Genomic DNA, 15,999 nt, shown 5'->3' with positions numbered 1-15,999 from the left:
GTCTTTTGACATTCCATGTGAATTTAGAATCAGGTTTTTGAGATCCACAGGATAACTTGTTATATTTTGACTGAAATGCTTTGATCAAGTTAGAAGAATTGTCATCTTAACAATATTAAGGCTTCCTACCCATGAACATGACATAAATCTCCATTTATTTGGTTCTTCTTCAATTTCTTTGATAATTAGGGTTTTATAGTTTTTCTCATATATATATTATACATATTTTATTAGATATATCCATGAGTATTTAATTTCTTTTATGCTTATGTAAGTAGTGTTGTAATTTCAAATGCAATTGTTCATTTATTGGTATATAAAAAAGCAATTGTCTTTTGTCTTTTTGTAACCTGCAACCTTGCTGTAATTGCTTATTAATTCCAGGAGCTCTTTTGGTTATTCTAAATTTTCTATGAAGATAATTATGTCACCAGTAAACACAAACCATTTTAATTCCCCTGAGTATATTTTATTTTCTCTTCTTATTTTATTGTATTAACTAGTTCTTCTTGAATAATACTGAACAGGGGTGATAAGAGGGTATATCATTAACTTGTCCTGTTAAAATTTTTTAACCTTTTTTTCTTCTTTTTTAAAATAATATATTGTCAAGCTAGCTAACATACAGTGTATACAGTGTAGTCTTGGCTTCAGGAGTAGATTCCCATTATTCATCACTTACATACAACACCCAGTGTTCATCCCAAGTGCCCTCCTCAATATTCATCACCCATTTTCCCCACCCCCCAACTCCGCACCTCCATCAACCCTCTGTATTTAAGAATCTCTTATGGTTTGCCCCCCTCTCTGTTTGTAACTTATTTTTCCTTCCCTTTCCCTATGGACTTCTGTTAAGTTTCTCAGGATCCACATATGAGTGAAAACACGGTATCTGTCTTTTTCTGACTGACTTATTTTACTTAGCATGATACCCTCCAGTTCTATCCACGTTGTTAAAAATGGCAAGAATTCATTTTTCATCACCGAGTAGTATTCCATTGTATATACATACCACATCTTACTTTTGAGACAGAGAGAGAGAGAGAGAGAGAGAGAGAGAGAGAGTGAGGGAGCAGGAGTGCGAGTGGGGGTGGGGCAGAGAGAGGGAAATAGAGGATCCGAAGCAGGCTCTGTGCTGTGAGTGCAAAGCCTAATGTGTCTCAAACTCACCACTCAGATCATGACCTGAGCCAAAACCAGAGTCAGCTGCTTAACTGACTGAGCCACTCAGGAGACCCTTCATCATTAACTTGTTCTTAATCTTAAGGGAAAGTATCTGATTTCTCACCATTAAATATGATGTTACCTGTAGGATTTTTGCAAATGAATTCTATAAGTTTGCTTAAATTATTTTCTAGTCATAGTTTTCTGAGAGCGTTTGTAATGAATCCCCGTTGGATTTTGTCAAATCCTTTTTCTGCATCTATTGATATGATCATGATTTTTTTTAATCTGTTGATATTATACTTTAATCAATTTTCAAATGTTGACCCAACCTTGCATACTTGGAATAATCCCACATAGTCATGATGTTTAATTATTTTAATACATCATTGGACTTAATTTGTTGATGTTTTGTTAAGGTATTTTTTCCCCATCTGTTCATGGAAATATTTACCTTCAGCTTTCGTGTCATGCAGTGTCATTGTCAGATTTTGGTATTAGGGTGATACTGGCCTCATAGATGAGTTGGTGAGTATTCCCTCTGTTTCTGTTTTTGAAAGAGTTTGTAGAATACTGGTATACTTTCTTACTTAAATGTTTGGTAGAATTCACCAGTGAAACCATCTGGATCTGGCATTTTGTATTCTGAAAAGTTATCAATTCTTATTCAATTTCTTTAATAAATAGTCTTATCCATGTCATCTATTTCTTCTTGTGTGAGTTTTTATCGTTTGTGTCTTTTAAGGAACTGGTGCCTTCATCAAAATTATCAAACTTGTGTCCATAGAGTTGTTCATAATTGTATTAGTCAAGGTTCTCCAGAGAAACAGAACCACCAATAGGAGATATAGATAGATAGATAGATAGATAGATAGATAGATAGATAAGGAGTAGGAGAGAGAGACAGGGAGGGAGGGAGAGGGAGGGAGGGGAAGAAAGAGGTGTGTGTGTGGGGGGGGGTGGTATTTTAAGGAATAGGCTGATTTGATTGTGGGGGCTGGCAAGCTCAAAATCTACAGGATAGGCCAGTAGACTGGAAGCCCAGGGAGGTTGATGTTGTAGTCTTGAGTCTGAAAGCAGAATTCTTTCTTCTTTGGGAGAATTCAGTGCTTTTTCTTACAGCCTTCAGAACATTGAATGATGTCTTAGTTTGCCCAGGTTGCTATAGCAAAATACCAAAGACTGGGTGACTTAAACAACAGATGTTTATTTCTCACAGTTCTAGAGGCTGGAGAGTCCAAAATCAAGGTGCCAGTCAATTTGGTGCCTGGTGAGAACTTTCTTCCAGATTTGCAGAGAGCCATCATCTCACTGTGGCCTCATATGGTGGAGAGAGAAAGCTCTGGTATCTCTCCTGCTTTTCTAAGGGCACTAATCCCATCATGGGGGCTCCACCCTCATGACCTCATCTGAACCTAATTACCTCCCAAAGTCCCACCTCCCAATAAGATCATCACATTGGAGGTTAAGGGCTTAAATATATGAATTTTTGTAGAATACAGCCATTCAGTCCGTAACAAATGAGTATCACCCACATCATGAAGGATAATCTGTTTTCTTCATTGTCTATGGATTTCCATGTTGACATCTAAAAAATACCTTCACAGCAACATTTATGTTGCTAGTGGACCAAATGGGTGTGTATTGTAGCCTAGCCACAATGACACATAAAATTAACCATCACAATAATATTCTTTTATTATCCTTTTAATATCCATGGTATTAGTAGTGGTGTTCTTTCTTTTATTTCTAATATGTGTAATTTGTGTCTTTCTTATCTTATTGGTTAGCCTGGCTAGAGAAAAGTTTACCAAGTTTATTGATCTTTTCAAAGAACCAGATTCTGATTTCACCGATTTTCTCTATTAATTTCTTGTTTTGAATTACTTTTTTAATTCTCATTATCTTTCTTCTTCTGGTTAATTTAGTTTTAATTTGTTCTCTTTTTATTTTCCTAATATGGAAGCTTCAATGACTGACTTACATCTTTCTTCTTTTCTAATATATGAATTCAATACTCTAAGTACTGCTTTCACTGTGTCCAACAAATTTGGTAATGTATATTTTCTCTTTAGTTCAAAATATTCTTAAATTTTTCTTGAGACTTTTTCTTTGACCTATATGTTATCTAAAATGTTGTTTAAACTCCAAATATTCCATCTATCTTTCTGTTATTGATTTCCAGTTTAATTACAATTATGTTTTAGTTTGAGAGCATACTTCACATGATTTCTATATGCTAAAAGTTTGTTAGGATGTGTTTTATAACCCAGAATATGTTCAGACCTGGATATTGATATTCCAATGATATTCCATGTCACCTTGCCCAAAATGTGTATCGTGCTGTTATTGGATGAAGTATTTTATAAATGTCAGTTGGGTCCAGTTTTTATAGTGCTTTTCAGTTCAACTATATGGTTACTGATTTTCTATCTACTGAATCTGTCAATTACTGATAGAGGGGTGTTGAAGTCTTCAATTATAATAACAGATGTATCTATTTCTTGCAGTTTACCAGTTTTTGCTTCACAAATGTTGATGCTGTTATTAGGCACATACACGTTAAATATTGTTATGCTGTCCTAAAGAATTTACCTCTTTATTATTATTTAATGCCTTACTGATAATCTTCCTTACTGCATGCTTTGCCTGAAATGAACATGGCTACTTCAGCTTTCTTTTGTTTAGTGTTAACATGGCATATCATCTTCCATCTTTTTACTCTTAGTCTATGTATATCTTTATACTTAAAGTATGTTTCTTGTACACAACATATAGTTGGGCCTTTTTTTTCCTTTTTTTTTTTTTTTTAAATCCACTCAGAAAATCTTTCTTTGAAGTAGTGTATTTTGATTTTATTTTTATAACTAAAATAAAGCATTAATAGAACAAAAAGACTGGCCTCTTAAAAGCTAACTTCTCTTGTTAAATTGCAACTGATTCAGTCAGACTGCTAAATTATATACACAGAGAATTTATCTTCTAGCATAATCTGATATAAAAAGAACTAATTTAAGGTTTACTTTAGCTCCTTTAAATCTTTTTTCTTCTGTTAATAACAGTTTTTAAACATATTTAGACATGTTTATAAGGTAATGTTTGACAAGACTTTGATCATTTATTTTCTTGGCTACCTTTATCAGCAAACCAATGAAATGAAATGCAAGATCAAAGTCTAATTGGTATCAGGTGAGAGAGATTTTTAAATGTTAAAGAGCTTTTTGAAAAGGAGAGAGAGTGTATCAGGTTTGAATTATGGAAAGATAACAAAGTGCCAGCAAAGAGGACAGATGCACTCTGGTGGCGGGGAGATCATACAGCGGGGAACCTCCTGATGGCTATGGAAGCCATCTCAGTGATGTTCGAGGACTGCCTGATCTAAAATTATACTAGTGGAAGTCAATAGATGAATGACTTAAACAGGTGTTAAGGAGGTATAATAATCTGTGATGGGTGAAATGAAGGAGTGAGGCGCCAGGGATAATTCCAGGCTTTCAACACTGATAGACTGGGCAAATGCAAATGATGTTACCTAAGATAGAGAATGTAGAAGCAGGAACAGGTGAAAAGTGATGATAATTAGTTTTCTGTTACGCATGATGTGCCAGTACAGTACATCTGAGTAAAGACTTCTAATTGATATTTAAATTAAATGGTGCTAAAGTTTATGAAAGGGGTGTAAACCTTAGGGCCATTTATGTATGCAAAGACGGAAGTTGAATCCGTGAAGGCCCCTCAAATAAAGATGGAGATGGAGTTAAGGACATTGGAAATTGTAAAGCCAGTTATCACCTATTCACATTTTATAACTTAATAACTTACAATAAAGAACAGCCCTTCATGTGCCTATAATCAGACTGACTCATTCCTAGAAAGTATGTGACCATATCTAGCAGCCTTTTTATTTTTTATCAGCCTCTGTTTTGGTGACTAAGAGTTATGTAACTCAACCATATGAATCATGTTTAGGCAAAATATTTTTTTATGGAAAAAACACAACAGTATTCACCATCTCAAACTAGTTCAGACTGAATATCAGGAAGGTACCCGACATTTGATTCATAACAAATTTCCAAAGAAACAGATGTTCAAGTAAAGAGACTTCTAGCCTATTTGAAACAAGGTCTGGGTTCTCATTAACTTATGGTACTGATTTTGAATTCATTTATTATTATCATATATTATTATAATTCATATAGTTACTTATGAAAAACTGCTATATGCAAGGTACTCTGTTAAACATTCTATGGGATACAAAGATAAATCAAGCATAAACTGTCCTTAAGATACTTACTGACTAGTATGGGGAAATAAGATATAAACTTAGGTAAGTGTACAAGGAGTACTGGGTTAAGAACCACAGACAATTTTAAAATGAAATTAACAAAACAATCCCATTAACAATATCAAGTGCATCAAAGACACATAAATTACCCAGGAATACATTTAACAAAAAAAGCTCAAAGCTTACAGTCTGAAAAATACAAAATATTTGTTCAAAGAAAGTGAAGATCTAAATAAAAGGAAAATCATCCCACGTTCATGTGTTCATGAATCAGAAGCACTGTTATGCATTGTTGAAAAGACAAAGCCCTCACATTTAGCTGCAGGTGCAACAAAATCCCTATCAGACTCTTGACTGACTTCTTCCTAAAAATGGAAAGCTGACTCTAAAATTCATATGAAATTGCAAAGGACCTGAAATAGCCAAAACAATAGCAGAGCTATTTTCTGTTTTTCCTCACAATAATGAGTATATTTTCTGGAACCAGATTGCTGGGGTTTGATTTCCAGTGTTGCCACTTTCTACCTATGTGATCCAGGTCTCAGTTTCCCCATTACTAGAGGTGTTTTAAGAATCATATAAGTTGATACACAGAAAGTGCTCACAGCAGCACTGGCACATTGTAAACCTTGTATTTGTATTAGTTATTATTATTATTACTATTATTATTATTATCACCTCATAGGGATATTGTGAAGCTCAAATAAGATAAGGTATGTGAGGGCACCTGGGTGGCTTGGTCAGTTAAGCGTCAATCTCACGGTTGATGAGTTCAAGCCCAACATCAGTCTTTGTGCTGACAGTGCAGGGCCTGCTTGGGATTCCACTGCTGTGTGGGAAGAAAATTTTAGAAATCCTATCTACATGTGGTTTTTATCTCATCCTTTGTAAATTTTCTTCTGATACATACATATATATATATATATATATATATATCTTAATGTATGAAAAAGATACTATGAAATGCTCTAATATGTAAATAAATGCTAAATGTGTATTTGTAGTGCAGGCTCCAAAAATTTTACTAACGAGTGTACTGTCTAAAGTCTGGAGATCAGTGCACTATCCCACAGCATGTTCTCTCTCCTAGGGCCACGCTAATCTATTCTCCTCCTCAGAGAACCCAGCTTATATCTTCTGATTCCCAAATCTAGCTTGCAACCAGTCTGTTTGTTTTGAATGACAGTATGGCAGCCGCTCCATATGAAGTATGCAAGTTGCATACTTCACACCAAGACTTAACCCATCACCAAATGAAAGCTTCTTTAAAAAAGGGTCCATACCTAGTCCATCATTATATCTACCCTGAAGCCCCCACCACTTCACCCCACAGAAAGGTTTTCCATAATAGCAGTCTCCAAATAGATGTTTGCTTCATGAATACGCTAACACAGATAATTGCTATCAAGAGGCAGGTGAGTGTGCTGGTTAACAGCAGAGGCTCATATCCGGGTTCTGACACAAACTGGGCGCCCCAAGCCTCAGGTTCTTCCTCTGTGAAATAAATGTGATAAAAGCACCTTTCTTATAGGCATACTGTTTATTTGGCTAGCACCTGGAACATAACAAACATTTCGTAAATATTAGTATTATTATGGTGTCCCTGAGACTCAAACCCAGTAATGTCCACAAAGCGTCTAGTACACACTGAGTGAATGAATAGTCTTCATGTTGATATGAATAATTCTTTGTGAATTCTTTCTCCTTCCTTCTGATTTATCACCTCACATTTACAAACAGCTTTCTCGAGATTATCATGGCACTATTCACTGGAATTGATTAGTTCATACACTCTTCCATGTCTTGTGAATTAATCTCTTAAGAAGAGTAGCCATATTTTGCTTTGTTTAAATAGCATCATTGCTGCTGCTGTTGTTCTTGTTGCTGCTGTGTGGTTTAATGAGATAAGCTCCTCTAAATTTCCAGGAAAAATGTGCTATGAATCTGGTAGATAAAACTCTCCTTTTGGATTGCTAGTAGCATTTTTTTCTTTTTTTGCAGTTTTACACACATAATAGTTATTTATAAATGTAGGACCAATTCTAGTTGATTCCTTGCCCAGATAATAAAACTTAATAAAAGCATTATCTTGACTCAAAAACATTAATTTAGTAGCATTAATGCAGAAAATGTCGTGTCAAAAATGAATGAACTATAAAATGATATAATTACTATTTAGTGTACATTTTTTTTTCCTTGTCAATGAGAAAAATCAGGGACCTCTGTGGTTCCTGTTCAATATTATCTTGAATTTCCCATATCCCTCTAAGAGGTAGAACAATGATTTTCTCTATGTGTCACGTGCTACTTTAGTATAAGCATGTGGAGAGGATGATAAGGAATGGCAGGAGGGGGCAGATTAGACAATTTCTCCCAACTCATGAACATTTGAGAGGGTTCTCCTTTGCCATTTGGGGCTTCAAGAACTGATTATCTGTTAAATCAACACATCTGATTATGTTGATATAGCTCTTAAATTGTCAAAAAATTCATTTTTTGTAGGTGGCATAATTGTGTAAAAAATCCCAAAGGATTTTTCCTCCTGGAGCTAGTAAAGTGATTACAGTAAGGTTTCAGGATACAAGGATAATATACAAAAGTCAATTGCTTTCCTACATATCTGCAATGAACAATTGGAATTTGAAATTCAAAACATAACGCTATTTACAATAACACCATAAATATGGAATACTTAGATACAGATCAGAGAAAATGTAAGCAGGATCTATATGAGGACAAATATCAAACTGATGAAAGAAATCAAAGAAAGCTCTAAATAAATGGAAAGATATTTCACAATAGGATTTAATATTTTTAAGATGTCAGTTTAGATGTGAGTTCAGATACTTCATCGATCAATATGTACAGATGGCAATAAATGTATGAAAAGATGTTCAACATGTTACGATATTAGGGAACTTGATTAAAACAACAATGAGATGCCATCACACACCTATTAGAATGGCTAAAATTAAAAACACTGACAACACCAAATGCTGGTGAGAATACGAGGCATCAGGAGCTTTCATCCATTGCTGGTAAAAATGCAAAATGGTATAGTCATTTTGGAGGACCCTTTGACAGTTTTATATAAAACTAAAGACAGTCTTACAATATGATCTAGCAATAACTCTCCTAGATATTTATCCAAATGAATTGAAAACATATGTCCACACAGAACCCTGTACATGAATGCTTATAGAAGCTTTATTCATAATTGCCCCAAATGGGAAGCAACCAAGACATGTGTTTCAATCAGTGAATGGAGAAACAAATGTGGTATATCCATTCAACGGAATTTTATTCAGCAAAAGAAGAAACGAGCTATTAAGCCAAACACTTACACAAAAAAAATCATGGATTAACCTTAAATATACATTGCCAAGTGAAAAAATCCAGTCTAAAAAAGCTACATTCTGCATGATTCCAACTATATGACATCCTAGAAAGGCAAAATTATAGAGACCATAAGCAGATTGATGATTGCCATGGATTCAAGTGGAGGGAAGGAGGGAGGGATGAATCAGTGGAGCACAAAGGATTTTTAAGGGCACTGAAACTATTTTCTGATACTGTAATGGTGGATACATGATACTGCATTTGTTAAAACCCAAAGCACTGGACAACAGAAAAGGTGAACCCTCATGTCAACTATGGACCTTAATGAATAATAATGTATCAATATTGGTTCATCAATTTAACAAATATACCACGCAAATGCAAGATGTTAATAATAAGGGAAATTGTACAGAGGAAGAATGAGTATGTGGGAATTCTCTACTTTCTGTTTAACTTTTCTGCAAGCCTAAAACTGCTCTAAAATATAAATATATTGTAAAAAAAAAGTCCACAGTAAATTAAAAAATTAATTCACAGCAAGTTACTTATATACATGGGTATAAAAATATCTGTATAATACATATGCATGTACACACAGTCAGATAAAATAACTATATACCTCTTTTCATGATAATTTTTTAATGTTGTATTGTTATTTTCCCTTTTCTTAAATTTTTTTTTTCAACCTTTATTTATTTTTGGGACAGAGAGAGACAGAGCATGAACGGGGGAGGGTCAGAGAGAGAGGGAGACACAGAATCGGAGGAAAACAGGCTCCAGGCTCTGAGCCATCAGCCCAGAGCCTGACGCGGGGCTCAAACTCACAGACCGCGAGATCGTGACCTGGCTGAAGTCGGACGCTTAACCGACTGCGCCACCCAGGCGCCCCTTCCCTTTTCTATTATAGTGTTCTACAGTGACTAACTGTCATCAGGAAGTGAGGAAATGCAGATAGTTATGCTAAATTATGCTTATAAGAAATTTAGTAGTGAATGGAACTGGGCTGAAATGGATAGTGGTGGGAATCTGAAGGTCTACTAAGGAATTATTTTAAAAGGATATAATGATGCCAACTATAAAAATATGTACTTAGTAGCTCATTAAATTTTGCTCTTTAGTTATTCCACTTTCTTCCAAGGAATACAGATGGATACTTGAATATAAAACTGTTAAAATGTGAGAAAAACAAACAAGCACATACCAAGTAATTGATGCTGATCATTAGAATGTGCTGATATTCTCTTCCGTCTTTACCTTCAATATCACAATCAGATGATGCTACTGGCAACAGAACAAGGATCAGGGGAGGAATTCCAAAGATATACCTAAAAGAAACTAAATTGAACAGTGAGTAAGAATAAGCTAAATGTTATACGTCATATTATATAGTTTGATTGTGTTGTTTCAATTGGCCTGACCATTTCTATCTTTCTTTTTAAATTTATTTTGAGAGAGAGAGCAAGCACAAGCCGGGGAGGGGCAGAGAGAGAGAGAGAGAGAGAGAGAGAGAGAGAGAGAAAATCCCAAGCAGACTCCAAGCTCTCAGCTAGAACTCCGCATGGGGCGTATCCCACGAACTGTGAGATCATGACCTGAGCCAAAATTAAGGGTCGGACACTTAACCAACTCAGCACCCCCAGGCACCCCAGACTGACCATTTATTTCTAGTAAGTTTTTAAAATGCATCTTGGCTTTTGGATAGTGTGGGAAGAACCCTAAAATTCAATATTATGTAACAGCCAAAGTAAGATTACATTTTAGAGTTCAGATTTCTTTTACTTTTTTTTTTTTTTTTTTTTTTTTTTTTTTAATTTTTTTTTCAACGTTTATTTATTTTTGGGACAGAGAGAGACAGAGCATGAACGGGGGAGGGACAGAGAGAGAGGGAGACACAGAATCGGAAACAGGCTCCAGGCTCTGAGCCATCAGCCCAGAGCCTGATGCGGGGCTCGAACTCACGGACCGTGAGATCGTGACCTGGCTGAAGTCGGACGCTTAACCGACTGCGCCACCCAGGCGCCCCTCTTTTACTTTTATATTTAAAAATTACTCTTTGGAAAAGTGCCGAACAGGCGTGATGAAAGCAGCCTCTTTGCCTCTGAAAAACACTCTAGGGTATAAATCAGTTTATTCAATTTCAGTTTATGTTGAACATTTCTACAAAAAAAGCATCTACAGGTAAACAAGTAAACTATAGGTAAAAAAAACAATTAAAATTTTTTGAAATTTTATGATTTGTGGCATGTATATTTATGTAAACCTTGATAGTTGCCCAGGTATCCAGCTGCTTCTGGAGGCAGCAGTGCAGAAGGTTCTGCACTGTAATTACATTCTTTCTTTTTAATACTGGACCTTAAAGGGTTTACCCTTCCCAGAACTGTGACAAAATTGGCATTTATATTTTGACATTTTATCTTTTCAGTTTCTAAGTGCCCAGAGACTCCTATTTCCTTCAAACACAGTTCTATCTAGCTTCTTGACATGTTAAAAAAAAACCCAATAAATAAATTCACACCCTGTTAGCTAATGATTTATATCTGTTTTGGGTAAGCCTTCCCAGTTAGAGACAATCATCTAAACAAAAGGAATGAAATTAAAAATGGTTATCATTTCAGACAGTAATAATGCACTGATGGAAAGCCAGTTATTCCCAGAGACATTAAAATCTGGTCATATACAGACTTATTCTTCGTAAGCCTGTGAAAATGTCTTGTTTGCATCTTTCTGCAAACTTTTGACCTAAGTTGACAATATATTTCCTGTGAATTTCCAAATGAAGTTTAATTGTACTTGTTGACTGCAAGACATTTCACATCTGTGCCTTTTCGGAGTAGTACTACAAACAATACTCCTTGGAACCCAAGGACCTAATATTATGACAATCTAAACACTGTTAAATACATCATAAAGTTCCCAATAACATTATCATCTATTATATCATTATCTGTCATATAAAAATCAATAGCACTCCCCAATAAATTATATGCTATTAGTGACCCAGATTTTTACAAATAGTGGAACTGGGCTAAATAGCAGGTGTAACAACAAATATGAATCCTATATCTCATCTTCATATATCATGGACACTTGACAAGGTTAAGAGAAGCAAAATGAGACACGTAATGTATTCATAGCTCTGCCGCTAAGTGTCTATATGCGTTCAGGCAAAATTCACATAGGAGATGAATAATGATGATGACGATAGTTATTTTTGAGTACCTATCATGTGCCAAGCACTTTGTTACCTTACATACATTATCTGTAAAGATCAAAAGAGTCCTGCAAATTTTTTTTTGTAAAAATCAGATAGTAGGTCCCAGGTCCAGATTCTAATCTGAGTTTACTGCCTCACCAGCATTTTATCAGAAATGGCCATAATCTTTTAATAACATGTAATTACATTAGTCCTCTGAATGAAACCCATCTCTGTGTAATATTACACAGCTTTGCCTCTCTCTTGTACTAATGTTCCTGCATCCTGAAGATTCTCAAACAATAATCAATTGCTATTTATTCACTAAATATACTGGATTTGTATAGATTGCATACAGCCAAATTTCATTTTTTCTGTCATTTTACAGGTGTCCCAAAGGTATTTGGAAAGAGTAGATGATAAGGAGAAGCTATACAGCATACAATTTAGGGGGAATATAATAAAATAATTAAATACTAATGAAAAAAGAGACATTTTTACTATTTAACATGAATGTTATTTCAAACGTCCACCTTTCATGTTTTAATAAAGGAGGCCATTTTACTTTCTATGAGCAGTATGTGTTGTGTCCTCTTCACCCTAACTTTCAGTAATTAGTGCTCCCCAAATTCGTATCAATTCAGTTATTCATTGAATGACATTTTATCAGGGCTTTCAATGATGGCTTGGTAGAAACCTCAGTCATTTTTATGTACTACAACTAATTTCTCAGTTCTGAAACATAATTTGCCTTGTCTGTAAAGAGTGTCTTTTGTTGCTGTTGTTAAACAGCTTAGCTCCAGAGGGACTAGAGCAATACAAAACACAGAGGGTATGGAGTATGGAGACTTGGGGGTTTTGTCTTGCTCTGACAAGGGGTTGTATGACAACGTGTTGTGAGACTGATTGAATGACAGCATCTTTTAAGTCTCGTTTAACTGACTTGTAAAAAGAAATCTTTAGACTAAATCATCTCTCAACGTCTCATTCAACTTTCAAGCACCGTAATTCTAAGAATCCCCCTGGCCATCCAAATAAGGCATTTCTTTAGACTTGACATCACCTCTGGACAATATTGCAAACACACCCAGGGCTTCAGACTCACATCTCTCAGGTTCCCACCTCTCGAATTAACAATTTGCAGTTTGGTCTGCAATTGAAGTCTTTTCTCCACACCATATAGAGAGTAAACATATTAATATTGCCTCGTGTGAGCAAGCTTTTGACATCGTTGTCACAACAGGAAACAATCTCTGCTTTTATTCTGTTTTGTTTCAGGTTATACATAGATATGCACCCTTTTCCCAACCCTGAACTTTTCTTCAGGTTACAGAAAAGACAAACCATAAGGAATAATGCAAGGCAAGCTTGGGCCTGTGGAATTGTCTTTAGATTTCCTGAAGGGATTGAAACTGTAGAATTTGTTTTCAGTAGGGAATTTGGTCAAACCAGAATGATGACTGTCTAAAAAATTCTTGTTGGTTTTTAATTTAAGCCAAATAATACATTCAATCCTCAGCTGTATAAGTTATGGGGTCAAAGTGAACGTAAAAAAATTAGTTTCTACAGAGGAGCCTGGGTGGCTCAGTGGTTTCAGCGTCTGACTCTTGATCTTGGCTCAGGTCAGGATCTCTGCTTAGGTCATCATCTCAGAGTTCATGAGATTGAACCCTGAGTCGGCTCTGTGCAGACAGCATGGAGTTTGCTTGGGATTCTCTCTCTGTGCCCCTCTCTCTCAAAATAAATAAATAAACTTAGAAAAAATTAGTTTCTACTGTGTATCAAATCCAATCTTTCATCAGTCTTTAAGACCAATAAGTGCTTATTTAATATCCATTATAACATTTCATAGACCCATTTTCACTGGGAATTAAAAAAAAGTACTCAAAAAACATTCAGGATGAAACAGAAAACATTATCTGAATATATAAGACTTGCCTTTAATATGAACAACTGGCGCAAGCAAATTGGTGCAATAAAGCAAACAAAAAATTAATAAACAGAAAACCATCTGATGTATGGAAATCATCTCGTTAAGGTTACAAACATAAGTTTGATTACAGCTAAAGAAATCTAATATCTGCCACAGCCAATATTAAGATTGCACTGTAAACTCTATCCACAAATCCCATGATAAACCCTTAAAGACATTTCTGCAGCTGTCCTATGATACTGCATACAATATTTCATTTAATCTCATAACCACTTCTGTAGGTAAGTACTACCAGTTACTCAGTTTTGCAGATGGAGAATCTGAGGAACAAAGCAACTTTGTGAAGAGTGAAGAATTTAGAAACTCAGCTTTTAGCCACCGAGCTACACTGCTTGCTACAAAAAAAAAAGTGTGTGTGTGTAGTTAGGGGGAATGTACAAAAACCCATCTTTTCCCACATGAACCTCACTAAGGTGCTTCCTGGCCAAGCTCTGAAATACTGTACCATAATACACTCTTATTTCAGAAAACAGACATTAAATATTTGTTCTTATTACACTAGGTTATGTGTCAGAGGTGAGATCCTAGAAAATAATCTCATGTGCATGAGTGTGAATATGACATGTAACTTGGTCCTATAAAATAGCCTTTTCATTTTTGTTTCAGATATGGAAATATCAATGCGGTACCATGTGTGATTGTCCTGTGTACCTGTTCAGGCTTTCTCATCTTTCTCGGTCCCCTGTCTTTATTACTATTCCACTTTTGCCCCTCAAATATGATTACATTACCTAAACTAGACAGCATAGTTGAGAACCACATAGTAGGGTCTCAACGACTTCAACTCCCAAAACAAATAGCAAAAAAACAACAAAAAACAAACAAAACAAAACAAAACAAAACAAAACAAAACAAAAAACCCTCCTTACAGTAACTCTGTCCTTAAGCTTCTAGTGAAATCTCTTGGAACAAAATGCAAAAGCCACACATTATGAGAAGTTCAGTTTTCTATTCTATTGTTTGCTAATAATACCTTATGGTAAATGAACAATATAGATACACTTCAGGAAATAAATCTCCCTGTTAATAATGCATACCCTAGCTTCCATTTCTTTTCTTTTCTCTTTGTAACCTCTCCACTTAAAATCAGAGGTGATGCAGGGATTAGAACCAAGAGCAATAAGAAAGAAAGAATTGCAGGCGATCCATGGCATTGTAAGGAAGGCAGGGATATACCTAATTTCTAATTCTATGCTGAACTTCTGGACGGCACCCATTACAAATCTTTTTCCATAATTGTCCTCCACACTCTATCCCCACAACCCCCTTTATTTTGGTACTGATCTGGTACTTCTTCGCTATGCCAATTCTTGATTCTTTAACACCTACGAGAGAGGAAGGAAAGGCTCCTTTGATCTAACGGTGTAGCCTGGAAAGCGCACAGACCAGGCATCAAACGGAAGAGCAAACTGCTCCCTACTCCCGCACCCTCCCCCACCCGTCTTTTTTTGCTTGAGGAAGTATTCACTATAAAGCATTCTAATTTCCCTCAACAGATCTTCGCCCCTCACATCTCGTCGTCTCCTTTTTCCCCTTCCAGTAAACTTTCTGGCTCTTTTCCTTGGCCATATGGCTGCCACCGGAATCCCGGTCCCTCGACTCAGCTCTGCCCTTGTCCTTTTTACTCTCTGTCCGTAGTCCGCACAAATAAAATATATCGGATCCTAGCAAAAGCCTAGAATTTGAACTTTTGCCTATTTAATCCTGCCTCCTCCAAGGAGTACCCATATAGGAAAAAACAAAAACCCGAAACTCGCCCTTCTCGGTGCCAGCTCAAGGACTCGGTTTCCCAGCAAAGGGCACGAGGTACAGCCCCAGTCGGAAACTCCCAGCCTCACTGAGGGGGCGAAACGGGGTTTTCCAGGGACCTGTCCCTTTAGGGTTTAAAAGCGCGTCCCGTGGGAGCTTCGCTTTCACTTCTCTAGAGAGTACGGAGCTACAGGAGCCCAGGTACTCGCCCCTCTCCAGGCGCCTGTGAGTAACTGGGCGCCGCCAGCAGCACGGGAAGGGCGGGCTGGGAGCCGG

The 15,999-nt window shown here is 36.2% G+C and overlaps 2 protein-coding genes across 7 annotated transcripts in view; one reads left to right on the top strand and one right to left on the bottom strand.

The window, feature by feature from the left end:
- The window catches only part of IL7 (interleukin 7), a 59,575-nt gene that overhangs the window by 42,601 nt on the left and 975 nt on the right, over positions 1 to 15,999 (bottom strand). For both annotated transcript variants that reach the window (XM_025922659.2, XM_025922661.2), the window contains exon 2: positions 9,990 to 10,123. In XM_025922659.2, coding sequence (XP_025778444.1) covers positions 9,990 to 10,123 — 134 coding nt within the window. The remainder of the gene's footprint in view (positions 1 to 9,989; positions 10,124 to 15,999) is intronic.
- The window catches only part of LOC147572031 (uncharacterized), a 602,793-nt gene continuing 597,611 nt past the window's right edge, over positions 10,818 to 15,999 (top strand). For all 5 annotated transcript variants that reach the window (XR_015246950.1, XR_015246948.1, XR_015246949.1 and 2 more), the window contains exon 1: positions 10,818 to 15,948. The gene's annotated coding sequence lies outside the window, so the exon portion shown is untranslated. The remainder of the gene's footprint in view (positions 15,949 to 15,999) is intronic.

The sequence above is a fragment of the Puma concolor genome, chromosome F2 (genome assembly GCF_028749965.1).
Source record: "Puma concolor isolate L17-30 chromosome F2, mPumCon1.1.hap2, whole genome shotgun sequence".
Classification (NCBI taxonomy): domain Eukaryota; kingdom Metazoa; phylum Chordata; class Mammalia; order Carnivora; family Felidae; genus Puma; species Puma concolor.
Note: the sequence above shows the minus strand (reverse complement) of the source record. Positions and strands in the feature narration are given on the sequence as shown.